The sequence below is a fragment of the Barbatula barbatula genome (genome assembly GCF_947034865.1).
Source record: "Barbatula barbatula genome assembly, chromosome: 24".
Lineage (NCBI taxonomy): Eukaryota > Metazoa > Chordata > Actinopteri > Cypriniformes > Nemacheilidae > Barbatula > Barbatula barbatula.
Genome location: NC_136787.1, coordinates 1,611,654 through 1,638,947, shown reverse-complemented (window position 1 = coordinate 1,638,947; position 27,294 = coordinate 1,611,654). Strand labels below are relative to the sequence as shown.

General features: G+C 43.8%; 1 protein-coding gene across 11 annotated transcripts in view; it reads right to left on the bottom strand.

Moving 5' to 3' along the window:
• LOC306889134 (uncharacterized protein) overlaps positions 1–18,578 on the bottom strand; it is a 67,772-nt gene extending 49,194 nt beyond the window's left edge. For 4 of the 11 annotated variants that reach the window (XR_013786171.1, XM_079447844.1, XM_079447846.1 and 1 more), the window contains exons 1-5: positions 18,457–18,578; positions 16,612–16,703; positions 12,510–12,614; positions 10,243–10,347; positions 718–822 (exon numbers count right to left, since the gene is read on the bottom strand). Coding sequence is in view for 10 of the 11 variants with exons in the window: in XM_079447844.1 (XP_079303970.1) it covers positions 718–822; positions 10,243–10,347; positions 12,510–12,614; positions 16,612–16,664 (368 nt within the window). In the remaining variant the exon portion in view is untranslated. Of the gene's footprint in view, positions 1–717; positions 823–5,765; positions 6,763–10,242; positions 10,348–10,434; positions 10,511–12,509; positions 12,615–16,611; positions 16,704–18,456 lie in introns of those variants that run through there. The other 7 variants (XM_079447848.1, XM_079447849.1, XM_079447850.1 and 4 more) reach the window with 5 other exon arrangements.
• Between the last annotated feature and the right edge of the window lie 8,716 nt (positions 18,579–27,294).

The following is a 27,294-nucleotide window of genomic DNA, read 5'->3' as shown; positions in this document are numbered from 1 at the left end:
ACGTGCCCAAAGTTCCCACCACTCCTTTTCGGAACCAGGTGGTAAACTTGCAGGCGCTCCCCACCCGGGAGGAAGACCCTACGCGTCCGTGTTGTTTCCAGTACGCGAACTGCGCCTCTACTTGAACCACACAGAGTGCTTCAGGAACTCTGAGCAGCTCTTTGTCTGTTTTTCGGAGGTCAGCAATGGGAAGGGCTGTCTCCAAACAAAGGTGGCGCACTGGATCGTGGATGCCATTGCTACGGCGTGCTGGTCTCAGACCCGTGCCCATTGGCAGTGAGGTCACACTCCACTCGGGTTGTGGCCTCCTCGTGGGCGCCGGCTCAGGGTGCCTCTCTGGCAGACATCTGCAGAGTTCAAAACTAGTCAGAATATTATAGGTTCTCAAGTCAAACCTCATCTGTCCAACCATCAGGGAACAGAGGTTACATACGTAACCGAGACGTTAATATTTGCTCAGGAGCCCTTCACATCACCTGACTGGGAGTCATTTTATTGCTGAGGCTTTCAGCTTGATCAGGGTATTTTGTGATCACAGTGAATCTCTTTGTAATAAGTCAAATGCTAAATTATCTGTTTCAAACTGTGAATGCTTTGACTCACTGTTGACTGCAATACTTAGAACCAGAACTTTTATTTATGAACATTTTGATAATAAATATTCATCCAGATGAATTGTAGTACACATGGACTGTGCATATGAAACACATGAAATACCTTTTGGTAGCTGATGGTGTCTCCTCGCTGAAGTTTGGTACTTCACCTTTGGACTGATAACTTTTCACAGACACAGAGCTGTATACATGTGAGCTTGGTCTTTCACTGACAAAGAACAGAGGAAATAAAACATTACCCACAGTGAGTACCTCAGTGGAAATTACAGTAATTGTAGGCAAGGCAAGGCAAGGCAAGTTTATTTGTATAGCACATTTTATACACAATGGCAATTCAAAGTGCTTTACATAGAAGATATTAAAAATATCCATTTGATAAAACAGTTAAGAAATAAGAAAAATAAAAGTAACCAGTTTAGAATAAAAATAAAATAACATAATTTAGAAGAAATAAGAAAAATAAAAATTAACCAGTTAAGAATAAAAATAAAATATAGTTTAGAATAGATAATAAATAAAATAAAGTACAGCACAACAGTCGGAGGCACAGTGGCACATTAATCAAATGCAAAGTTAAACAGATGTGTTTTGAGTCTGGATTTGAATGTGACTACTGTGGGAGCACATCTGATCTCTTCTGGAAGCTGGTTCCAGCTGCGGCTCGCATAATAGCTAAATGCAGACTCTCCTTGCTTGGAGAGAACCCTTGGTATTTCTAGCTGATGTGTTCCTAATGACCTGAGTGTTCTTTTGGGTCTGTATTCAATGAGCATATCTGCAATGTATTGAGGTCCTAGGCCATTGAACGATTTATATACCAGTAATAAAACTTTAAAATCTATCCTATATGTAACTGGTAGCCAGTGTAAAAAAGACCTGAGGACTGGTGTGATATGATCATATTTTCTGGTTCTGCTCAGAATCCTTGCCGCAGCGTTCTGTATGAGCTGCATCTGTCTTATGGTCTTTTTGGGGAGGCCAGTTAGGAGTCCATTACAATAATCCACCCTGCTGGTGATGAAAGCATGCACTAGTTTCTCTAAGTCTTGACTGGAAACAAAGCATCTAATTCTTGCAATATTTTTCAGATGATAGTATGCTGATTTAGTTATTGCTTTGACATGACTACTGAAGCTAAGGTCTGACTCTAGAGACACACCGAGATTCCTGACTTGATTTTTTGTTGTTTGACCTTTAGAGTGAAGGTACGCGTTCACCTTGAGAACTTCATCTTTATTTAAAAAAAGTGGATGAGTAGCAATTTTTTATTACTGAACTCAGACAAAACTGAAGTGTTACTTATCGGACCGAAAACCGCCCTACGTAATAACCAAGAATACTGCTTAACTATTGATGGATGTTCCATAAAACCCTCATCTTCAGCTAAGAATCTTGGCTTTATATTCGATAGTACTCTGTCATTTGAAAACCAGGTCGCCAACACCTGTAAGATTGCATTTTTCCATCTTAAAAATATATCTAAATTACGTCATATGCTGTCACCATCAAATGCGGAGAAGCTTATTCATGCCTTTATGACATCAAGACTAGATTACTGTAATGCACTATTAGGTGGTTGCCCTGCAGGCCTATTACAAAAACTCCAACTGGTCCAAAATGCGGCAGCTCGAGTTCTTACACGTACAAAAAAGTATGAGCATATTAGCCCGGTTCTGTCAACCTTGCACTGGTTACCTGTAAAGCATCGCATAAACTTTAAAATCTTGCTTATTACCTATAAAGCCTTGCATGGTTTAGCTCCTCACTACTTGAGAGAACTTCTTACGTATTATAGTCCATCACGTGCACTACGCTCTCAGGCTAGAATTTCAAAATCAAGTGCAGGCAGCAGATCCTTTTCTTATCTAGCGCCTAAACTTTGGAACAGTCTTCCCTGCAATATCCGGGAGGCGGACACACTCTGTCAGTTTAAATCTAGACTAAAGACGCATCTTTTTAATCTTGCATACACTACATTATCATAATATATGTATTTCAAAGATCTAGGCTGCACTAGTTAGATCAACCGGAACCAGGGACACTTCCAATAACAACTGATGCATTTGTTGCATCAAAGAGTGCAGAACAGTACTCTACTCTCAGCCAGTCTTGTCTCATTGTTCCAAGGTTACTAGAGCGGGCAGGACGCAGTCCAAGGTTACCGGAGCGGGCAGGACGCAGTCCATTCCTAGACCTGACAAATGCTGGACGAAGGAAGTGACGTCCCTACAAAACTTCAGCCACTATTAGATTATTAATGATAATTTTAAATCTAATTTTTTTTATTTTTGCCTTGTTGTGCAAGCACTGTTGAGCTTGTGCAGAGGCTGCAGTTTTTGCCAGAGGGGAACTGGAATCCCCTGGTTAGGCCTGGTTTCCCTCCGAGGTTTTTTTTCTCCTCCAATGGAGTTTTGGGTTCCTCGCCACCGTTTGCATACTGTTTTGCACTGTTTTGCCTGGCCGGGGGGGCTGCTAGAATTTGGTAGTCTTATTTAATTAACACTGCATATAGGAATTTATTGTGTGTCTGATATTTGACCTGTGTTTTGACTTCCATAACCTTTTATGTTTTACTTATAGTCATTTTTTCTTGTACAGCTGTTTTGTAACAATGAAAATTGTAAAAAGCGCTATATAAATAAAGCTGACTTGACTTGACTTGACTATTTCCAAACGCAATGACTTCAGTTTTGTCTTTGTTTAACTGAAGAAAGTTTTGGCACATCCAACTATTTATTTCATCAATGCATTTGAGCAGGGATGCTCAATCCCTGTAAATTATTGTAAATTATGTTATAATGTCTATGTTTGTGTTTAAGGAACTTAAACCTATTGGAACCTATTTTTGAACTACGAAAGGATAGTTCGGTTGAACACAAAGAAATGTTTTTGGAAAAAGGTTATCAACTGAGATTTCTAAGGTGCACCATAAGGTTTTTTCCGAAATTACAAATAATATCTGCTTTTGTGTTAAACAGAACAAAGTAATACAAGACTTGTAACGGACTTACCTTCATATATGTGCATGACTTTCTTTTCTCAGCAGGACGACAATATGAGTAATTTTAAAAGATCTCCTGACTCTTTGCAGCTTGGTAATGGCATAAGTGAAGACTTATTCAAGCTCCAAAAAACGCATTACATACTTATATCCATCATAGACGCTTTAAAAGTGGGATTCTATCTAATGCCATTACCAAGATGAAAAAAGAAAGTCATATACACCTGGCATGAGGGTAAGTAAATTATGGATTAAAATTAATTCTTTGGTGAACTATTCCTTTAATTAATTAATGAGCAGGCCAATTTAATGCTCCTTTGTCTGATATCTTTTTTTTCTCTTAAATCTTTTCCATTATTTGCCTCCAAAACAAGTGCAGCTTTACATGTCATACATTAAGCTTTATATCAGTAATAAAAGCACTTTTATTTCTGTGTGATTCTTTTGTTGTTAATTTTTTTTAGGGTAATGATTAACATGCACTTTGACCAGATGCATGAAGGTATTATAAATTGTATAATTAACCCGTTTTGGAAAACAAGACAACAAAATCTATATTTTACATTTACATTTATTCATTTTGGCAGACGCTTTTATCCAAAGCGACTTACAAGTATTTGTTCCAAGTTTCAAAGCAATTGTTCAGAATTTTCTGTCTTCCGAATTGGGATCAAATTTTGTTGTCCTATTTCTTCTGTTCTTTTGACACTTAAAGCTTTTCAGTGGATGTTTCATTGTCTTTGGAGCGACCAGTCCCAGGTTCCCTGTCCCTGAACTGTATTCCGTTTTGGTTGCTATGGGCGTGGCTTACAATCTACCAATTGGTGATGCTCTAAGCTATGAGTGAAACGCACCAACCCCCGTGTCTCTATGGTGTTCTAATGCAGAGATATAGGTCTTATTAAATGGTTGCTAAATTAAGATGTTTTGTTGCTATGGGCGTGGCTTCGTGACTTAATTATGATCCTGTGACACTGGTTGGTTGCCTGAGTTAAATGAGCCCACCCCCATGTCTCTAGGACACTTTGCTGCAAAGATATCCACCTATAATTTTTATAATAGGAGTCTATGGGATCGGTTCCTAGGTTGCTGTAAATGTTTGCTATGGGCATGGCGTAATAGCTTCATTAAGATCATGTGACAGTGATTGGTTGCCTGAGTAAAATGAGCCCACCCCCTTGTCTATATATCTGTTACCATAAATCCACGGTAACAAACAGGGGAACAGAACATTGAGGAAATGTGAGTGAACACAGAAACAAAAGAACAACATTAAAACCAGACTTTCAAAATGAGAGTTCACAAGACAGGACAAGGGAGACACAAACAGGAAGCTAAGATTAGTTTGCGCGCGCGTGCACATGAACGAGTTACGTCAGCATGGCTAAACCAATCGCATTATAAATGGATAAAGCGATTTCCACAATATGAACACAAAAAAGAATTTCAGCCATGGAGTGATATGTTTCTGCTGTCTACGCAAGAGAGAAGTGTTTCAGAAACACTGCTGATTGCGTTAATGCACAAGTTAAAAGACTATATAGTACACACATTTACTGTAGTGCTGTAGGGCAAACAGGATCCGCGGGGTCCTCGGTGGAACTACAAGGGGTCCGTGTCCTTGCGGGCAACTTTTTTTATGTAAGGCACGGGTACAGAAATATTACAACAAATGTTCATTGAAGCTCCCGCATATTGCAATGTTAACCTGCGCGCGGACAAAAAAACATCCATTCAGGCAGCAGAAGCAAGAAAGTTAACCTTACATCTGCTTCATCATTTCCCTTCCGAGTACACATGAGAGGAGTCGCGTGCAAATAAAGTTCATTCATATATTTCTGAACTTCTGTACAAATTTGTTAAAGCTGCAAACGGCTAATTTCACAGGCAAATAACATGCACCGCTTCTGCATTGTAAACTCTGACATCTTACATGTTTAAAATCAATAAATGCACTGTGTACTGATGGTTCCCTTTCTGTCTGTCTCTCGACGTTGTGTCGAACCGACAGATGGGGTTCGCCCCTGAGAACCTATCATCTTCTGACTATTTTGAAAAGGCCAATGAAATTGGCGAATGAAATTTGCATGCCGGGCTCCGCCCCCGGATATCCGTGTATAAAAGGGGAGCCGGCGTGCTCATTCATTCACCTTTTGTTCTTCGGAGCCTTCGCATCTGATGACATTCTTCGAATTGCCGAATTCTATGACGCGGTGCAGCGGAGATTCCCCTGGGCGTCCTGGCAGTTCTAGAGGTATTTTTCTAAAAGAGCAATTTCCTCAGCGTGGCATTGCCCGCTGATCTCTTGGGTGCAGTACACTCATCGAGGACGGGGACGGACGTGGTTGCCGCATGTGTTCGGGGGTCCGACCACTGTGGCAGCCTCGTGGATTCGTCCTGCGGGCGGATGGCTATTCAGACGTTGCGTCACTGCGGGCGGATGGCTATTCAGACGTTGCGTCACGGTGGCTGTGTTCTGTAAGATCCAGCCACCACCTCGTTTGCTTCCCGTTCTGTGACCGCAGCGGCTACGGCCTTGCCGTCAGCGGCGGCGAGCAGCGAGGGTGATGTGGGGATTATCGTGAGCGTTAATCTGTCAGCTGGCCGGCTCGCGGACCGCTCGCGCCCCCTCGCTTGTTTAGCAGTTCCCCAAAGATGGTCCTAATGACAGGACACGAGCCGTGGAGATGAGGTGTCTCTTGCAACATCGGAGCGCGACCTGCTGGCATCAGACTCTGGCGATTCCCTGAAGCTCGCTCCCTCGAGGGGTCGAGCACAGGTGAGAGCAGACGTCAAGATGTCAGCCATGCTCGCTCGGACCGCCGTGAGTGTCGGATTGCGGTGCGCCGCAGCCCTGGCGCTCGCGGCTGGGTACTTCACACATTGGGTACAGGCGCGACTCCAAGCCGTGCCCGGCTCAAGTGCCGAGTTTTACCGAGCTGCATAAGGAGTTCAGTAAGACCTGGAGCGCCCCCTTCGGTGGGCTTCCGTCTAGCTGACTCTATCGCCCTCTCTTCCCTCGGGGCGGGGAGGCAGCTAGGGACTATGTCAATGCACCCTGGGTGCAGTCGCGGGTATCTGCGGCCGGCGGCCACCTGGGGAGCTTGACCTAGACTCACCGTCCAGGGCATGTAAGGTCTCGACATCTCTGGTGTTGAGGCTGGCAGTGCCGTGGGCCAAGCCGCCACCACTCTTGCGCCATGGCCATCCTGCAGGCCAGGGCGCTAAAGAGAGCCCCACAGGGTAAGACCGACCCAAGTAGTGCCGCCGCCGTCTGGCCCTCCGGGGACCACGGTGGCAGCGCAGGCTGGGTCGGACGATGTCCACATCAGTGGCCCGGAAAGATGCCTCGGACTCAATCTTGCACAGGTGGGCGATGTCGAGAAAGGCCACTTTCCCGACTCCCCTCTCGCAAGGTCAGCTGATTGGTGGCGCTGTCAAGGACTGCTCCAGCAGACTTCGGCGTGCCGATCCTAGCCCATGCCCATTTGAATGACGGTGCACTCCGCTCGGGGTGTGGCCTCCTCGTGGGCATCGGCTCAGAGCGCCTCTCTGGCAGACATCTGTAGAGTTGCGGGTTGGGCTACGCTATACCCCGCAGAGGCTTGCAACCTCCGTGGGGAACCGGCAGCTCGAGTCTTGCCAACAGGTGAGACCAGCAGTCGTAGGGCGTACGCCTGCGCATAGCGCCATTCCCCTTCTTAGGTGGATCAGTGCGCTATGGGCTGCCTCCCTTCTTTCCCCAAGGGTGAAGAATAGGCAGTCCGTCCTTCCATCAATAAGCACTCAGGGCGGCGGGCTCGGCGGAGCAGCCCTGCCGCCTATGGCCGGGTATCAAGCTGAGTTATTACATATAGCTCTAACCGGACCTAGTGCCCCACACGTAGTAACCCCCCACTAGGGTGGTTCCGTCTGAGATGTCGTCATGAGATGGTTCCCCTCGTGGCAACCCATGACCTCCCGCACATTCCGCACATACCTCCCATGAGTTCTCCCCTATTTGGTGAGACCATGTTGGTGTCTCCACTGTATTCCCCCCTATGGTGGGAAGTGGTCTCCGTAGCGCACGTCCACATTGAGGGAACAGCGCTTACCCAGTAGCCCTACGGTACCGGACGGCTTCTCGTTTAGAGAACAAGGCCTCTGTCTGTGGTGGCCGAGGGCAGGGGCTACTCATCTTTGCCAAAAGCTCTGGGATTCCCTGCCTGCCCACTGGAAGGTTACAAATTTCGCGATAGCGCTCACGTGTGGCTCGCCCAGGCCGGTCAACGTCGCTCCTCTAGAGATTGTGACGCGGCTTAGTGCTGTGGCGTTTTCAATAGGAACCCCATCTGTCGGTTCGACACAACGTCGAGAGACCGACAGAAAGGGAACGTCTCGGTTACGTATGTAACCTCTGTTCCCTGATGGAGGGAACGAGACGTTGTGTCCCTCATGCCACAACACTAGCCGTCCGCTGCAGCGATCGTGAGATGCTCTCAGGCTCCTCAGCACAAAAGGTGAATGAATGCAGCACGCCGGCTCCCCTTTTATACCCGGATATCCGGGGGCGGAGCCCGGCATGCAAATTTCATTCACCAATTTCATTGGCCTTTTCAAAATAGTCAGAAGATGATAGGTTCTCAGGGGCGAACCCCATCTGTCGGCTCGACAAAACGTCTCGTTCCCTCCATCAGGGAACAGAGGTTACATACGTAACCGAGACGTTCATGTCAAACAAGTTGCCCAAAAAATAACGCGGACTGGTTGCATGTTGGTCTCCTTTTAGTCTGATATGATAAAAACTAGTTTTTTTTTTTGCAGAAAGAAGACGGAGATCAGAAATATAAAATAGCGGTGTGTTCTGCAACACAGAGAAGCGGAAGAAAATATAAGAATTTCACTTAATAAAACGGCTGCTTTACAACAGAATGCATAAGCCTCTACCTTTAATAGACTAGTCTTTGCGCCATTAACCAGGGTCAGTCATTTCATTGAAGCCTTAATAAAAACTACTGTTCAGGACAAAGAAAAATGTCCTAATACAGTGAAACTGAAAGTGTTCCTATAGATGTTCTGCACCACAGACAAGAATGTAAAAAATGGAATGCAAATACATGTGATACAATAAAAGTGGAATATAAGTTAGTAAATTGAGTGTAAGGGAAAGCAAGCAAATCTGTAAAATCAGATTTTACCTATATAGTAAACAATATTTGATTTTATATTTGTAATATATATTTTTATATTAGTATTTTTATTTGATTAAACCGTATAAAAAATAACTAGCCGTTCTAACACAGTTACAGTGAGTCAGTTACGTCACCTATATGTTTCTTTGCTCACAGCTGATTGGTCAAACTTCAGTCTGAGATCTCGAATCCAGAACATAGCCTGCCCCGGAGCAGGTTAGCCGTGCAGCGTAAGATACCATGGCGACGAATACCGAAGAAAGCCGAGCTACTCTTATGGTACCTAAAACCCAAGGTTGGCACAAACTAAACTGAAACATAGCTGGCTAGCCACCTAAACCAGCTTCATGGTACAGGCCCCTGGTCTCAGTACATTATTTGAAGCCGAGCTGTTTGTTTGGTTGGATATGGATTCAGGCCCAGACTGACCATTGGGGGCACCAGGAATCCCTGGTGAACTGGTGACTGATTTCACTTTCTAGCCAGCCTTTTTACTTTTTGCCTGCCCAAAGTACTGAAGAACCATAAACAGCTTCAAAAAACTTAATTTACTTATATTTTTATAACTTACATTTTTTTTGCACCCTTTAACTGATGTTCTAAAGGTTCCGATAGATTCATTAAGGAAAGACTGAGAGTGTGATAAGAATGTTTTCCCCTAAAACAAATGCAATAGAGAGGCATAATAGGAACTGTTGTTTCAAGTTGGTTTCATTATTAATGCTCCCTTAAAACTGGTTTAGTCCTTGTCCCTTATAACCTACTACACTGAAGAACTGGTTTGGTGCATTGTAATTTTATTTGCATATTTAAACAATGATTTGGTCTAGGAGCACCTATATCATGTACAAGATTTGGTATTAAGACAGAATAAGCTTCCCGGTGGAAGTGGGCTGCAGAGGCTTTATTTCCAATTACACTACAAGGCTACTAAAGAAAGTTGGTATCAGAAGGCAAGAACTTGCCACTGCTGCTGAGAGAAGCAGCCACTGGTTGTGGTTTAAACTGAAGGATGCAATATGGGCTTCCAACTAACCAAGTAATAAAATGGTACGAAACCTGGGGGCACTGAGCTTGCATTAACTGAGCCAGTGGGGCTATAACACTCATGAGATGTCTCTCTGATAATGGCAAGGAAAGGTATGTATATTATGTATTTCTATAATCATTTATCCCCCAAACACAGAGGATTCCTACCCGACTAACCCAGTGAAACCTCAGACATCCTTTCCTCTTTTCATATTCATGACTGATTCCCCCTGTCATATATAAAGAGTGGAAAATGTCCGATGGACAATTCAACTGTTCTGAAATAGTAACACCTAAGCGAATCTCTAACATGCACTAAGCCCCACCCCTTGCTTGGGACGGCCCTGGGCTCATATACAGTATGGGCCATTACAGTTGCTGGGTGTGGCTCACTGCTATAAGTATCATTAAAAAATCACATGAATACCTTTTGGTAGATGACGGTGTTTCCTCACTGAAGTTTGGTACTTCACCTTTGGAATGGTAACTTTTTACAGACACCGAGCTGTACACATGTGAACCTGGACTTTCACTAACAACATAAAGAGCAGAGAGAATGAAAGCTTTCAGGGCAGAACGTTCCTCCATCTTTATTAGGGATTTTAGTGTGCTACCTAACCATGCATCCTGACAAAATGTCATCCTGTTTCTGTCTGTCTCTCGACCTTGTGTCGAACCGACAGATGGGGTTTGACTTGAGAACTTGAGATCATCTTCTGACTAGTTTTGAAAAGGCCAATGAAATTTGCAAAAGAGCTAATTTCCTCAGCGTGGCATCGCCCGCTGCTTTCATGGGTGCAACACACTCAACGACGACGGACATGATGTCTTCCGCAGGTGTTCGGGGGTCCAACATTCTGAGGCAGCCTAAATTAATACATCTTGCCCACATTGGGCAGATGGCAACTCAGTAAGACCTGAAGAGTCACCTTCGGCGCGTTCCCGTCAAGCTGACTCTGTCGCCCTCTCTTTCCTCCATTCCATCGCTGGCCAGTCGGACTGGGATGGTCCCTGCCCCGTCCCAACCCCTGCTGGGACCCTTCGGGGGCCTAGCGCCCACATTCTAACAAGGAGACCTCTCTCTCTGGGTCCTTTTTTTGAAGCCGCTCTCACCCTGTGAACGAAAGAAGCAATCAAGTCCTTTGGACAGGTCTCAACAGAAGCCTCCCTACGGGGTTCAGGTGCTGTGTGCAACGGGCGCGCAGTGTCGGGTCTCTGGACGGGGGACCTGTTCGCCTCCCTGGACACCACCTTGTACCGCTGGGGTCCTCCCTGACCGAAGCCCCCCTCGACACGGAGGCCCTAGCGCAAAGCTGACCGCGGTGCAAGCGGAAGTACGCCTTCCCCCCCAGTGGGCCTCATTGCACAGGTCTTGTGAAAGGTCTGGGAAGAGGAGTATCAAGTGCTGTTAGATGCGCCTTACTTGCCCAACCACACTTGGTTCTCAGAGCTAATGCTGCTAACAACAACTCCCCACTGGTGATTCCCCTGACGAAGGACCTTTTCTCGCAAGGGAAGGGCACATTGTGGCATCCAAAACCAGACCTCTGGAACCTCCATGTCTGGCTCCTGGATGGGATGAGGAGATCCTGATCTATCCCCCGCGGTGGTGGAGACTATCACTCAGGCAAGGGCCCCTGCCACAAGGCGGCTGTACGCCTTTAAGTAGCGCCTCTTCTCGTCCTAGTGTTCTTCTGGTACCAAAGACCCGCTGAACTGCTAAATCGGGAATGTGCTGTCGTTACTGCAAGAGAGTACGAGAAGGCTAAATCCGCCTCGCTCCATACCTTCTTGGGACCTTGAGGTAGGGCCTTCAGTGGCCACCTTTCGAGCTTATTGGAGAGCCCGCTCTTCCTCATCTTACGATGAAGACAGATCTCCTGCTGGCGCTCGGGTCCATCCAGAGGGTGAGGTACCTGCAAGCCTTTTCGTGTCCACTGATTGCCTAAAATTCGGGCCCGGTGACTCTCACGTGATCCTGAGATCCCGGCCTTCCTACGTGCCCAAAGTTCCCACCACTCCCTTTCGGAACCAGGTGGTAAACTTGCAGGCACTCCCCACCCGGGAGGAAGACCAGTACGCACACTGCGCCTCTACTTGAACCACACTGAGAGCTTCAGGAACTCTGAGCAGCTCTTTGTCTGTTTTTCGGAGGTCAGCAACGGGAAGGGCTGTCTCCAAACAAAGGTGGCGCACTGGATCGTGGATGCCATTGCTACGGCGTGCTGGTCTCAGACCCTTGCCCATTGGCAGTGAGGGCACACTCCACCTCGGGGGGTGTCCTCCACGTGGGCGCCGGCTCAGGGTGCCTCTCTGGCAGACATCTGCAGAGTTCAAAACTAGTCAGAAGATTATAGGTTCTCAAGTCAAACCTCATCTGTCCAACCATCAGGGAACAGAGGTTACATACGTAACCGAGACGTTAATATTTGCTCAGGAGCCCTTCACATCACCTGACAGGGAGTCATTTTATTGCTGAGGCTTTCAGCTTGATCAGGGTATTTTGTGATCACAGTGAATCTCTTTGTAATAAGTCAAATGCTAAATTATCTGTTTCAAACTGTGAATGCTTTGACTCACTGTTGACTGCAATACTTAGAACCAGAACTTTTATTTATGAACATTTTGATAATAAATATTCATCCAGATGAATTGTAGTACACATGGACTGTGCATATGAAACACATGAAATACCTTTTGGTAGCTGATGGTGTCTCCTCACTGAAGTTTGGTACTTCACCTTTGGACTGATAACTTTTCACAGACACAGAGCTGTATACATGTGAGCTTGGTCTTTCACTGACAAAGAACAGAGGAAATAAAACATTACCCACAGTGAGTACCTCAGTGGAAATTACAGTAATTGTAAATTATGTTATAATGTCTATGTTTGTGTTTAAGGAACTTAAACCTATTGGAACCTATTTTTGAACTACGAAAGGATAGTTCGGTTGAACACAAAGAAATGTTTTTGGAAAAAGGTTATCAACTGAGATTTCTAAGGTGCACCATAAGGTTTTTTCCGAAATTACAAATAATATCTGCTTTTGTGTTAAACAGAACAAAGTAATACAAGACTTGTAACGGACTTACCTTCATATATGTGCATGACTTTCTTTTCTCAGCAGGACGACAATATGAGTAATTTTAAAAGATCTCCTGACTCTTTGCAGCTTGGTAATGGCATAAGTGAAGACTTATTCAAGCTCCAAAAAACGCATTACATACTTATATCCATCATAGACGCTTTAAAAGTGGGATTCTATCTAATGCCATTACCAAGATGAAAAAAGAAAGTCATATACACCTGGCATGAGGGTGAGTAAATTATGGATTAAAATTAATTCTGGGGTGAACTATTCCTTTAATTAATTAATGAGCAGGCCAATTTAATGCTCCTTTGTCTGATATCTTTTTTTTCTCTTAAATCTTTTCCATTATTTGCCTCCAAAACAAGTGCAGCTTTACATGTCATACATTAAGCTTTATATCAGTAATAAAAGCACTTTCATTTCTGTGTGATTCTTTTGTTGTTAATTTTTTTTTAGGGTAATGATTAACATGTACTTTGACCAGATGCATGAAGGTATTATAAACTGTATAATTAACCCATTTTGGAAAACAAGACAACAAAATCTATATGTTCCAAGTTTCAAAGCAATTGTTCAGAATTTTCTGTCTCCCGAATTGGGATCAAATTTTGTTGTCCTATTTCTTCTGTTCTTTTGACACTTAAAGCTTTTCAGTGGATGTTTCATTGTCTTTGGAGCGACCAGTCCCAGGTTCCCTGTCCCTGAACTGTATTCCGTTTTGGTTGCTATGGGCGTGGCTTACAATCTACCAATTGATGATGCTCTAAGATATGAGTGAAACGCACCAACCCCCGTGTCTCTATGGTGTTCTGATGCAGAGAAATAGGTCTTATTAAAGGGTTGCTAAGTTAAGATGTTTTGTTACTATGGGCGTGGCTTCGTGACTTAATGATGATCCTGTGACACTGGTTGGTTGCCTGAGTTCAATGAGCCCACCCCCATGTCTCTAGGACACATTGCTGCAAAGATATCCACCTATAATTTTTATAATAGGAGTCTATGGGATCGGTTCCTAGGTTGCTGTAAATGTTTGCTATGGGCATGGCATAATAGCTTCATTAAGATAAAATGAGTAAAATGAGCCCACCCCCTTGTCTATAAGTGGTTGTACTGCGAAGATATTGAATACAGGCCGTTTAACGCCTTATATGGGCATGTTTCCTGTCAATGGGGAACTTTGGGGGTTCTTACGCCCCAGAGGTACAGATTACACCCCATTGTGATGTATGTTGTTACAAAACCTGATAACCTCTTAAAATGTAACCAGCATGTTTCTAGGATATTCTCCCTCTGAGCTATGACACGTCAACGTTCGGCGCAATGTTAAGACAATGAGAATTTTCGGGGGGGTTCTTTTGTCCCCCTGTAAACACCCCCACCCGATCGCTTATAAAGGTCGTAGCACACCATTCTTCAATGGGCGCACGATTTGAGCTCTCATTCATGGGTCTACGACAAAACTGCAGGACAAGTAGCGAGCCAAAATATCGGTACAACAAGAATAATAATACATATGAGGCAATAGTAATATTCTAATAAATATGCACAAAAACCATCACTAATAATACTAAGTATATAAGAAACAATTATGGCGGGAAAAAAACTCTTTAATTAAATAAATAATATGAAAAGTATAAAAAACAGCAAGTAAAATTAGCGTTGACATAAACGTCTCGTTCCCTCCATCAGGGAACGGAGGTTACATACGTAACCGAGACGTTTGTGTCAACGCTTATTGTCAACGTTGTGTGGACAGAATGGGATTTGACTTGAGAACCTATCATCTCTGACTGACTTGAACAGGCCAATGGAAATTGGCGAATTAAATTTGCATGCCGGTCCCCGCCCCGGACATCCGGGTATAAAACGGAGCCGGCGTGCTGCATTCATTCACCGTTTGTGCTGAAGAGCCTGAGGATCGTGTCCCGCTGCAGCGGTCGGTCAGCGTTGTGGCATGAAGGACACAACGTCTCGTTCCCTCCATCAGGAAACGGAGGTTACATACGTAACCGAGACGTTCCCTTTCTTTTGGTCTCTCGACGTTGTGTCGACAGAATGGGGTTCCTCGGAAAACGCCACAGCGCTGTGCCGCGTCACAATCTCCCGCGAAGTGACAGCCTGGGCATGTCAGACGTAAGCGCTAGCGTAAATTGTAACCCTCCAGTGGAAGGGAAGGAGTCCAGAGCTTTTCTAAAAGGATGGGAGCCCCTACCACCGGCCATCACGGACTGAGGCCTAGTTCTCTAATAGAGAAAATCTGCCCGGCACAGTAAGGGCCACTGGGAAGCGCTACGGAGACCACTTCCTACCACAGGGAGGAGCTTAGTGGAGATCCACACACGGTCTCGCCGGATAGGGGAGAGCACGTGGGAGACATGCGGACACGAGAGGGTGTCGCGAGTAGGTGAAAGTACACCTGGGAGAGGTCATGGGCCATCGTGTGAGAGCCACTCACGAGAATACATCAGACGGAACCGCCCTGTGGTGGGGGTTACTACGTGTGGAGCACTAGGCCTAGTTAGAGCCAGTGCTAGAAGCTCCAAAACCGGCCAAGGGAGGCAGGGCTTCTCCGCCCAGCCCTCCACCAAGGAGTGCTTAGTGATGGATGGAATGCCTACTTTTCGCGCAAGTGGGGGAAGAGGAGAGGCTAGATAGCGCAACATCCCACCCGGAAGGGGGGGGCGCTATCGCAGGCGTACGCCCACCGGCTGCCGGCCTTACCTGGCGGTGTCCTGTAAGACTCGGGCTGATACCGGTTCCACGCAGAGGCTGTAGAACCTTGCGAAGGTACTGGGCGTAGCCCAACCCGCAGCTCTAAATATGTCTGTCAGAGAGGCGCCCTGAGCCAGTGTCCACGAGGAGGCAACACCCCTGGCCCTCACTGCAAGCATTAGCTCTGAGAACCAAGTCTGGTTGGGCCAGTAAGGCGCAACTAGTAGCACTTGATGCTCCTCTTCCCTGACCTTGCACAAGACGTGTGCAATGAGGCTCACTGGGGGAAGGCGTACTTCCGCTTGTCCCGCGGCCAGCTGTGCGCCAAGACATCCGTGCAGAGGGGGGCCTCGGTCAGGGAGTACCAAAGCGGGCAATGGGTGGTGTCCAGGGAGGCGAACAGCATCCAAATGCAAATTTCATTCGCCAATTTCCATTGGCCTGTTCATGGATGATAGGTTCTCAAGTCAAACCCCATTCTGTCGACACCATTCTTGCTTACACTCTTCTAAGGCTCTAAACTAACAACTATTGTGCTCTTTCAGCTGTTTTCATAATCTCTGTTCAAAGTTTTAATGCCAACAATGTGCAATGCTGTCACTTTCATTTGTGTCACTTTCAAGTCATTCTCGCTGCATAGAGGTAGCATAACCGCTAATTTTACTTGCTGTTTTTTATTTAATAATAATTAACTTTTTCATTTAATTTTGTTTTTCCCGCCACAAATATTTCTGACATACTTCGTATAATTTCGATTCTTATTTAATTTATGAGAGACAGTAGAAGTGTAATCTTTCCCAATATTTCTAAAGTGGTGGCCACAGTCCAGCTCTGTTACCTCCCCCACACCTCCCTTCCCATTGTTCGGTTGGTTATTACATTCGTATTTCATTCATCTTAGCTAAATGAACCAATGAAATTTGTATGTATGTGTTTGTCTTTTCAGAAACTAAAATAAGGAACCATAGGAAATGTTACAGACACAGTCTTACCTTTGCTCCTCCAAGAGACTCGTCTCAGAGTCCTTTTCTCTCTCTTCAGACATGACTTTATCACAGCTTTCATTGGCTCAGTACTTGTATCTCTGTTGGTCAAAATAAATTGGATGAGTATCCATATATTTGATGTCAATGTATTTTTTTATTTATATGAAAAATATGTTACAGTAACCCTATTTAGTTTGTATCTGCCTGTCTGTCTGTTTTGGACACTCACTGCATCTGAAATTCTGAATTCGCCCCCTATCTCCTATATAGTGCACTATATCGGGTGTCCGCCATTTTGTAGTGTTGTCTGAATTGTGAGTGTACAACTCATTCCCTACATTTGTTCACTACTTTTTACCCACAATGCATTCTGATTTTGAGTGTACATTCGATGCACCCTCATATTTCCCATGATACAAGGCGCATCATCCGTCTGATTAGAATCAGCTTGAGAAGAGTGACCGATACACTTGTTTTTTTTCTTGTTGACAGTTATATTAATTTATTCCCCATATGGTGGACTATTTAGCATTCACTATATAGGGAATAGTGGATGAGTGAACAAGTGTGCGAATTCAGAAGCAGCTATAGCCTAATAAAACAGTACGTACTTATTGAGATAAACCTACTTATCGACTGTTAAAATAGTACGTTCTACATATTGTGTGTGGGGTAGTATTAATACATACTGCTTCCGCAATGTTTTATTGTCATGTGACCTGTGTCAGTTTTATACGATTCAACAGGTGTTGTTCTAGCATAACTAGTAATTTATTAACACCTATTGTATTATTGCTCTTTTATGATATATCGCTTATTGCTCCCTGAACTCTTTGTAAGTCGCTTTGGATAAAAGCTTCTGCTGAATGACTAAATGTTTCAATAAGTGTTAATCTCGTTGACTAAAACTATGACGACAATTATTCATCAATGACATTTTTCACTAAAGAAAACGAGTCGATAACTATATGAAAAGAATGATAACAAAAACTCTAATAAAAATATACTGACATTTTCGTCAAAAACGTAGGATGTCTACATGACTGAAGAACTGTAGGACAATTTCTGTAATATGTCTTTTTGAAACCCTTGTCTGTAAATGGTAAACGTTTGTCACCCTGTGCTGCTATGCTTTTTTTTACAATTTTTTACAGTGACATACAGCCCTGCACTTGTGTATATACGTTACAAAAGATATTTTTTTAGTTTTGAAGACATCAGAGAGGCGGCACTATTGTACCACTACTGTTGTAATAGAATGGTGACAATGTATTTCTAACACTATTCTAATTTCATGTTCTATATATGTTGGCTGTCCATGTTTGAAAAGATCAATCTTGGCATTTCAGATAGAATATAGGCTACAGTTAACATGTTTAGAGTTTATATTATAAAAAGATAACTCCGTTTTTAACATTTTTCATTAATCGTGTTTTTTATTGGTTATCATGTATTTTTATTGTGTTTACAGTGTCAGTTGAAAATGTAAAACGTAGTTATATGTCTTTTTGGAAATAAACTCTTCACATTTTCTGTTACTTTTATTATCAACGGCATTGGAAGGCACATGGTTTTATGTTTCCTGCTACCCCAAGAATTCTCTCATGTTTCAGTTTCGCTTTCTCAGCCCGTTAGAAAATGCGCATTGATTTTCATGCCATTCTTTTTAGGCAGCTCTAAACTCGTCTAAACTACGTTTAAATAATCGCTAAATAATTATTTAGACTAGGCTAAATAAAAATTATAATAATAACGAATTAAGTTTCACTGTCCAATTCAATAGCATCCTTATATTATATATTCACAGAAACATTTGAAATGATCTTATATTAGCCCGTTGAGCCTACTTACATGATGCGGGGTTTGCACCCGAATTGTGAGCTGAAAATGCTGCAGCACAGATTCGAGCAGTCGATGAATGAACCGCGCGTGTCCTTCGGCACAGCTTCTCTGAACACTGCAGCGGTTACTGTAGCGTAAACAGGCGTTCACTCCCATCCTGCGAAGCAATTCGATCAGCCCCTGGTGGAGGGCTTGCAGTATAGGTCATAAACCAAACTCTCTATCACTGTCAACTATCACACCAGACTAAAAAAACCAATAGAATTATAAATGAAATATAGAATTTTCCCAACATGGTTCTGTCCTTTAAGTTAGTTCGAAGTATAATTATGTATAATTTTGGGTTGTAAAAAATTAGACTTAAGTGAAGGTACAGATACTGAGATACAATTTAACCCAATTAAAAGATAAATGATCTATCCAACATTAAATTGTACTTAAAGTGATACGTCACCCAAAAATGAAATTTCTGTCATCATTTACTCGCATTTGAGTGGTTCCAAATCTGTATAAATTACTTTTTTTCTGATGAACTCTGGAATATTTGGAAGAATGCTTATAACCAGACAGATCTTGCTCCCATAGGAGGAAAAAAAGACTTTGTGTTGAACACAAATGAAGCACTTTTGACTACTATTGCATTTTTTCCTACACTTTAAGTAGGCCCCATAAACGAGTAAAAAATGACTAACCTCACTTAGCTTTGTATACTGTGCTAGGCTTAATGGATTAGTTTTGATGCACTTATGTATTTTGTGGCCTATGTTGTTATAATTGCTTCCAATGTTTCCTCATCTGTAAGTCGCTTTGGATAAAAGCATCTGCTTAATGACTAAATGTAAATGTCAGTAAATTTAACTGCAAGTAATTAAACGATTTTTGTTCAAACATGTATTCTCCCAAAAGTGAATGAACATTGAGTGGTTAGAAGCAAAATATACATTAAGAAACTAGGGGGAAGAAATGTAATCAAAGCTTTGCGCAGTGTGCGCTGACGGTGTCGCTGCTCTGTCGTGGTCTCTAGTTGCTCTGAGCTCTTTTGGTTTCTTTTTGTAAGACAAATGATACTTATATATTCCCTCTGTAGCATGAAGATGAAAAAAACACTTCTGCTGTGTCAGAAATGGAAAGTGCAGGGAGCCCCATAGAGGTATGATGCATACCATATAATGAATGGCCCTTTTATTCTATATACGAGAGTAAAATAATGTAATTGTCCTTTCACAGAACATCCCTGGGGATTTACATGCAGAGGGTCATCTACTTCAAGACAAACTCTAAGCAGTGTAAGAACTTGTCCTTGTTTAGATGTGTTATTGTTTCACACATTTTAACAAACTGTTTTAGTATGTCTTTTATGGTAAATAAGAAAAAGTAACATGGAGATGGACCTTATACAGCTTCATTTAGAGGAGAAAAGGTTGGCATTTAAAAAGGATAAACTTGAAATAGAAATACCGGAGCATCGTGTTAAGGTTGGCCTGTTTTTATTTGAACATGCATTTTGTTACTGGTCGTGGAATAGTATATAAAGCAACGATTAATCTTTTTTGCCTCTTAGCACTCAGCAATCTCTTTGGTCTGTAAGATTGATTGGGGGGTTCTTCATGTCCATCTTCACCAAGAGAAGAGGTTGGCTTTCTCTTCTTATTGTGGTAATGTTGTGCAGATCAATTGAAGCAACTGTGATGTCGCATGCCCTCTCTGGACTGACCCTGAGCCCACGCAGACACTGAAACCTTGCCTTCAGGATGCCTTTGGTAATCTCCACCTTGGCCCATGTCCTGCTGTGAGCCAGGTTAAATCGTGTCTATGGTCCAGGTGTCATATAGGGAAGAAAAGTGTACCCACTATCCCCCAGCAAGTAACCACTGAAGTTTCCTATAACTGAAGTGAACAAAGTGAATGAAATGATTATAAAGTATACAATACAGAAGTAAAAGGAATAAAAACATTGTGTAAATCAAAACGTACCCTGTTGACATTTGTTGCACAAGAATGATTCCCTGAAAATCCTGGCATCATGTGCAGATCCTGGCCATTTGGCCTCAACATTAGTTATAAGGTGGGTCGCATCACATATTACATAGTTAGGGGGGCCGGTAATGACTTCAATGGTTTCACACTGAAAGGTTTAATTATTTTAAAATGTAATATTCAGTTGTTACCAGCACATTGATGCTGACTTCCTATTAACATAGTCTACTTCATCTTAAATAGGAATGTGGGTGCCATCCATGCACCCCATTACATTCGGGAACCCTGAAAATGAATTATGTTATTAAAAAATTACAAAGTCTGACAAATTGATAGATGTATGGATTTCAAATCAAAACAAATCCAAATCACACTGTAGCCCAACTGGTTAACCACTGGAGCTAAACAGGGCTGAGCCTGATCTGTACCTGGATGGGAGACCTACTGGGAAAACTAGGTTGCTTCTGTAAGAGGTGTTAGTGTGGCCAACAGGGGGTGCCCACCCTGTGGTCTGTGTGGGTCCTAGCACCCCAGTATACTGATGGGGACGTTAAACTGAGGTCCTGACTCTCTGTGGTCATTAAAAATCCCATGCCTCTATACATTATGGCCTCCTGATCATCCCCATATGTACTAATTGGCTTCGCAACTCTGTTTCCTCTCCACCAATAAGCAGGTGTGTGGTGGGCGTTCTGGCCAGTGGCGGATTTAGCAAATTGGGGGCCCAAGGCGAAGGTGTGTATGGGGCCCCACTATCCAATCTTTAAAAGAGAACGAAAAATGTTTTCTTCAAAATGAAGTTGGAAAGCAGAGAACACACTAAGTGTACCACTACACAAACTAATAGTCACGATGGAACCCAATAGAGAATAAGGTTTCAGATAACACGTCTTTGCCAAAATACCAGGAAAACAATTTTTTTAAGATCAAATCAATATCAATATAACATATACAAGATACAGGATATTACATAGAATTACATTCTACAAACAAAGCTATGTACATGATACATGATAGGGAGAAAAAAAAATTAATCTGAAGCTGCACAAAAACTAACAATGCATCAAAGCCAATGTTGTTACTAATCTCTCACATGTCCAAGACTGATAAAAGGTTAAAAAAATCCAGTCCACAATCACTTTATATATTGAAAATAAGTCATTTTGTGTGTTTTTTTAAAAAAATCATCGGCAATAAAAGAGTACAAATCCAGGATTTTTCCTTAAACATTTAGCAGTTTTGATCAGGACAGAGGTTGATTAACAGATTTATGAAGAAAAAAATTAAACTGATTTTTAAAGAAATTTAATTGAGTGGATGTGGAACATTAACAAAAGGGTTGTGAATTTGCTCACAGTGTATTGTTGAGTTTTTGAAAAATGTTCAACGCATTTTCCCAAAATATGTGTCAAAATAAGATTTGTCACCAAAAATCATTCCATTTGCTGTGACGCATCATTCCATAGTTGTGGCCAAATACATTTATTAATTTGGCAGACGCTTTTATCCAAAGCGACTTACAAGTAGGTTTTTAAAGTGGCACATTACTGCAGAGCAATCAGGGGTAAGGTGTCTTGCTCAAGGGCCCTTCAGTCATGACCTGCTGGCACTGAGATTACAACCTTCTGATCACAAGCCCAACTCTCTAACCACTAGGCCACAGCAACACACAGTGGACGAAAACATCCCCAACATAACATAAGGGTTAAATGAGCTTTTTCTGTAGTAACGCTATGTACTTCACCACAAAATATTTTTTATCAGTGTAGGGCTGTGGCTATTACTAGCAAAACTAGGCGTTTGACTCACCAAAGCCCATCATCGTCATCATCAGTATCAAAGTGGCCATCACTGGACAACTCTTCCACCTCATCTGTGTCAACGTCATTAACACTGTCGCCGGTGACAGCTGGCAGCAACAACGTGAAGTCCTCTTCAATTTCTTCTTGGTTAACGTTATTTAGCACCACTTCACTGCTAGCTGCTGCTGCTGTACAGGCCTTTTCAACATTTTGGACGTCGTTGTTGTTCCTGTCAGTATCCTCATCAACAGTACTAAAAAGATGTGTTATCTTTGGTAGCGTTGCCAAGTATTTATCGCTGCCTTTTAGCTTTTTTCTTTTACTTGAGCCGCTTGGGTAAGATCGTTTAATTTCGCGTTTATATTTGTCTCGATTTGTTTCTGTTTGTGTACATTCCCAGTCCTCCTGTCACTCTGTGTTTATCTTTCACACCGCACAGCGTCCTTATCCAGTCATTACAGTTGTCTTAAAAATGCCATCCACTTTTGCTTCATATGCTCCATCCACCTTAACAATAACTGTTTCTTCTTCCAAATAATTCATTTTTAAAAAAGATTCCCTGACTTCCCTGACTTCAGCCAGTGCCAGACAGAGAACACACAGCGGCTGAAGCAAAGCCGGCTTTGTTTGTGTGTGGGACTCCGATTTGTTGTTTTGTTGTGTTTATTGAATAAAAGCCTGTGTCAGTCCAAGCCAATCTCGTCCTCTTCCTTCCTGACAACCAAGATCGTTACACTGATGCCGAAACCCGGGAAGGAAGCAGGAGGGCCACCGCCATCATGCAATGCCCACCAGGCTCGCCGTTTGCGGATGTTACCTCGTCCCTCGCAGTTTTCCATCGCGAGCAACACCAGGTGTTGCTGGATCTACATACTGACCAGGAGCGCCGCTTACAGGGGATACTCCAAACCCAGCAGGAGGACCGTGAGAGGTTCCGGAGCTGGATAGACCAGGGGGTTTGGGCAGAAACAGCCGCCGCCCAGACGCATGCCGCAAGATGGGGCCGCAAGATGATCCCGAGGCGTTCCTGGAGCTCTTCAAAAAGACAGTGGAGTCCAGCGGCTGGTCAAGAGGGGACTGGGCGTTGCACCTTCTACCGTTGCTGTCAGGGGAGGCACAGTTAGAGGCCGACCACTGTCCGTGCAGAACCTCCTGGTCTTCGACGATCTCAAGAAGGCCATCCTCCAGCGGGTTGGCCGAAGCCAAATGATCGCTGGGGCCCCGCGAAAGCCGAGCAATGACATATTGCTTTATTGCTCCCTGAACTCTCTGTAAGTCGCTTTAGATAAAATGGTCTGATAAATTAACCTGCTTGGCTTCCGACATCAGACGGGAGCAGGCATGCTCAGGGTGTTGTGGCCTTCAGTGAAAGCCGACCGCCCGTCACTTACATGGATGAAACCAAGGTGAAGACAGTGTGTACATTATCTATCTATGTGGACCCCATTAAACAAGTTATGATTGGAATGCTTTTTTGGACTTATTTTCAAGTGTGTTTTATACATCTATAACTTATTTGATGAGGCCCACATAGGTAGATGATGGAAAAAGCCTGTTGATGGTCGTTTTTGTCCTAGCAATGAGTTATATAAGTGAAACCAATAGAAGACTGCCTAGGAGACAAAGTGCTTAAAAATGATGTGCAGTAAAGTGTATGTGTACATTTGTATACTGTAAACCCGGAAAAGTTGCCAATAATAAAATAAGGCAACTTGTTGTTTTGGAAGTTCTTGGTTTAAGTAAGCAGAACTTAAAAAATGGATCAATGTTATATTAAAGCTCTATTAATAAGTTAAAAGATTAATAAGTCTTAGTAAGTCTGACTTAAATATTTTAATACATCATTTAAAATATAAATACACAAAGATGAAATTGTAAGCTAACTAACCTAAATGTTCTTTATTTGACACATTTCTTTGTCTAAATGTGCATAAATCAAACACCTTGACATCTCAACATTTCAAACTCTTCTAAATATCCAAGATAAGTGAAAAAAATTAAACACTAACAAGTATATAACTTTACTGAACAACACATAAAATAAGCATATTTAAAAATGACTCTCATAATACAGTCTGATGCAAAGCATGCTGGGAACTGGAAATCCTTCTCTACCAATTGTGTTGAATTTACATCTTTATATTAAGTAAATTGAACAAGGAGCAAATTATTTATTTTATTATTTCTAGTTAAAGAAATTTCTTTTTTTTCTAAAAAGTACAAATGTGTTTAAGGATGTCACGGTTATGGACAGAACCCAAGTGCAGGCAGACGTGAGAACAAATCGTCCTGATGGAGGGAACGAGACGTTGTGTCGAACCAACAGATGGGGTTTGACTTGAGAACCTATCATCTTCTGACTATTTTGAAAAGGTCAATGAAATTGGCATGCCGGACTCCGCCCCCGGATATCCGGGTATAAAAGGGAGACGGCGTGCTGCATTCATTCACCTTTTGTGCTGAGGAGCCCTTAGAGCATCTCTTGACTGCTGCAGCGGGCGGCAAGTGTTGTGGCATGAGGGACACAACGTCTCGTTCCCTCCATCAGGGAACGGAGGTTAAATACGTAACCGAGACGTTCCCTTTCTGTCGGTCTCTCGACGTTGTGTCGGACCGACAGATGGGGTTCCTATGGAAAACGCCACAGCACTATGCCGCGTCACAATCTCTAGCGAAGCGACGGTGACTGGCCTAGGCGTGTCAGACGCGAGCGCTAGCGCGAAATTGTAACCATCCAGTGGGTTTGGCAGGGCGTCCCAGAGCTTTGGCAAAGATGAGAGGCACCTGCCCTCGGCCACCACAGACGGAGGCCTTGTATCTCTAATGGCGAGAAGCCGTCCAGTACCGTAGGGCCACTGGGGAAGCGCTGTTCCCTGAAGGGGGATATGCGCTACGGAGACCACTTCACACCGCAGGGAGGAATATAGTGGAGACACCAACATGGTCTCACCCGCAGGGGAGAACTCATGGGAGGTAAGCGTACCGCTAAGGTACCGCTAGGTGGATGTCCACCGTCAGACGGAACCACCCTGTTGGGGGGTTACTACGTGTGGGGCACTATGTCCGGTTAGAGCTATGTGATAACTCCGCTGATAGCCGGCCATAGGAGGCAGGGCTGCTCCGCACTGTCCGCCGCCATGGAGTGCTTAGTGATGGATGGAATGCCTGTTCTTCGCCCGAGGGGAAAGAAGTGAGGCTGAATTAGCGCACTGACCCGCCCGCAAAGGGGGGAAGGCGCTTTTGCAGGCGTACACCCTACCGGCCGCCGGTCTCACGTGCTGGCAACATGCAAGACTCTGGCTGACACTGGTTCTACACGGAGGTTATAGAACCTCGCGAAGTTGTAGCCCAACCCTCAGCTCTACAAATATCTGCCAGAGAGGCGCCCTGAGCCAGTGCCCATGAGGAGGCCACACCCCGAGTGGAGTGTGCGGCGTCCACGATCCAGTGCGCCAACCTCTGTTTGGAGACACCCTCCTTTGCTGACCTCCGAAACAGATAAAGAGCTGCTCAGAGCTCTGAAGCTCTGTGTGCGGCGTAGGTAGAGGCGCAACGCGCGTACCGGAAACAACACAGACAGGGTTGGGTCTTCCTCCCCAGTGGGGAGCGCCTGCAAGTTCATCGCCTGGTCCCGAAAGGGAGTGATGGGAACTTTGGGCACGTAACCAGGCCGGGGTCTCAGGATCACGTGAGAGTTACCGCGCCCAAATTTAAGGCAATCCGGGGATACGGAAAATGCTTGTAGGTCCCCTACCCTCTTAATGGAAGCGAGCGCCAGCAGGAGGACCATCTCCTTCATCGAGAGGTGAGGAAGAGCAGCCTCCTAGGGGCTCGAAGGGGGGACTCTGAAGGCCCGCCAGGACAACATTGAGGTCCCAAGAGGGAACTGAGTGCGGACGGGCCAGATTTAGCCTTCTCGCGCCCCTCAGGAACCTAATGACCAGGTCATGCTGCCCGAGGGGCTTGCCAGCAACTGGTTCGTGATGAGCGGCAATTGGGGCTACATACACTTTCAGTGTGGATGGGAAGAGTTTCCTCTCCAGCCTTTCCTGAAGGAAGGACAGCATGTACCCGATTGTCGGAGATTTTAATATCCACGTAGATAGTGCTAACGATGCATTAGCACTGGCGTTTACAGAACTACTACAATCTTTTGGGGTAATACAACACATTAAAGGACCCACTCATCGATTTAATCATAGACTAGACCTGATTATATCTCACGGAGCCGATCTAACCAATATAGATATTACGCCTCAAAGCGAAGATGTCACCGATCACTATCTTATAACGGGTACTTTGTGCACGTCTGGAATCAGCCCTTTAACTCGTTATCGACAGGGTAGAACAATCACCTCCGCTACTAAAGATAGTTTCACAAAGATCTTGCCAGATCTGACTCCTTTAATAACCATACCAATAAATAACGAATCGCTCGATGTCATGACCAGGAAATTGGGCACTATTTTCTCTAATACATTAGAAGCAGTCGCACCTACAAAGTCAAAAAAGATTACTGAGAAAAATATTGCACCATGGTACAATAGCACCACTCGGGCCCTAAAAAGAGAAACTCGCAAACTAGAGCGCAAATGGATAACATCGCAATTAGAAGTCTTTAAAATGGCGTGGAAAGAGAGTGCAAATTGTTATAAAAAGGCACTAAAAGCAGCAAAGGCTGAGCACCTTCGTAACCTCATAGAAACCAACAAAAACAATCCAAGGTTTTTATTTAGCACAGTCGCTAAATTAACAAATAAACAGACACCACCTGACCTGGCTATTCCGCCGCACCTCGGTAGCAATGAATTCATGAAATTTTTTACAGAGAAAATCGAAAACATTCGCTACAAAATTGTTAATACTCAACCTCCAAATCTGTCCTATGAATTAGCACCAACCATCGCTCCAAAACAAAGGCTCCAGCGTTTTTCATCTATAAAACAGGATGATTTAATTAAACTTATTGCAACTTCTAAACCTACAACTTGCTTACTAGACCCCATACCAACTAAATTATTAAAAGAGTTACTACCTGTTGCAATTGAGCCCATTTATAACATTATCA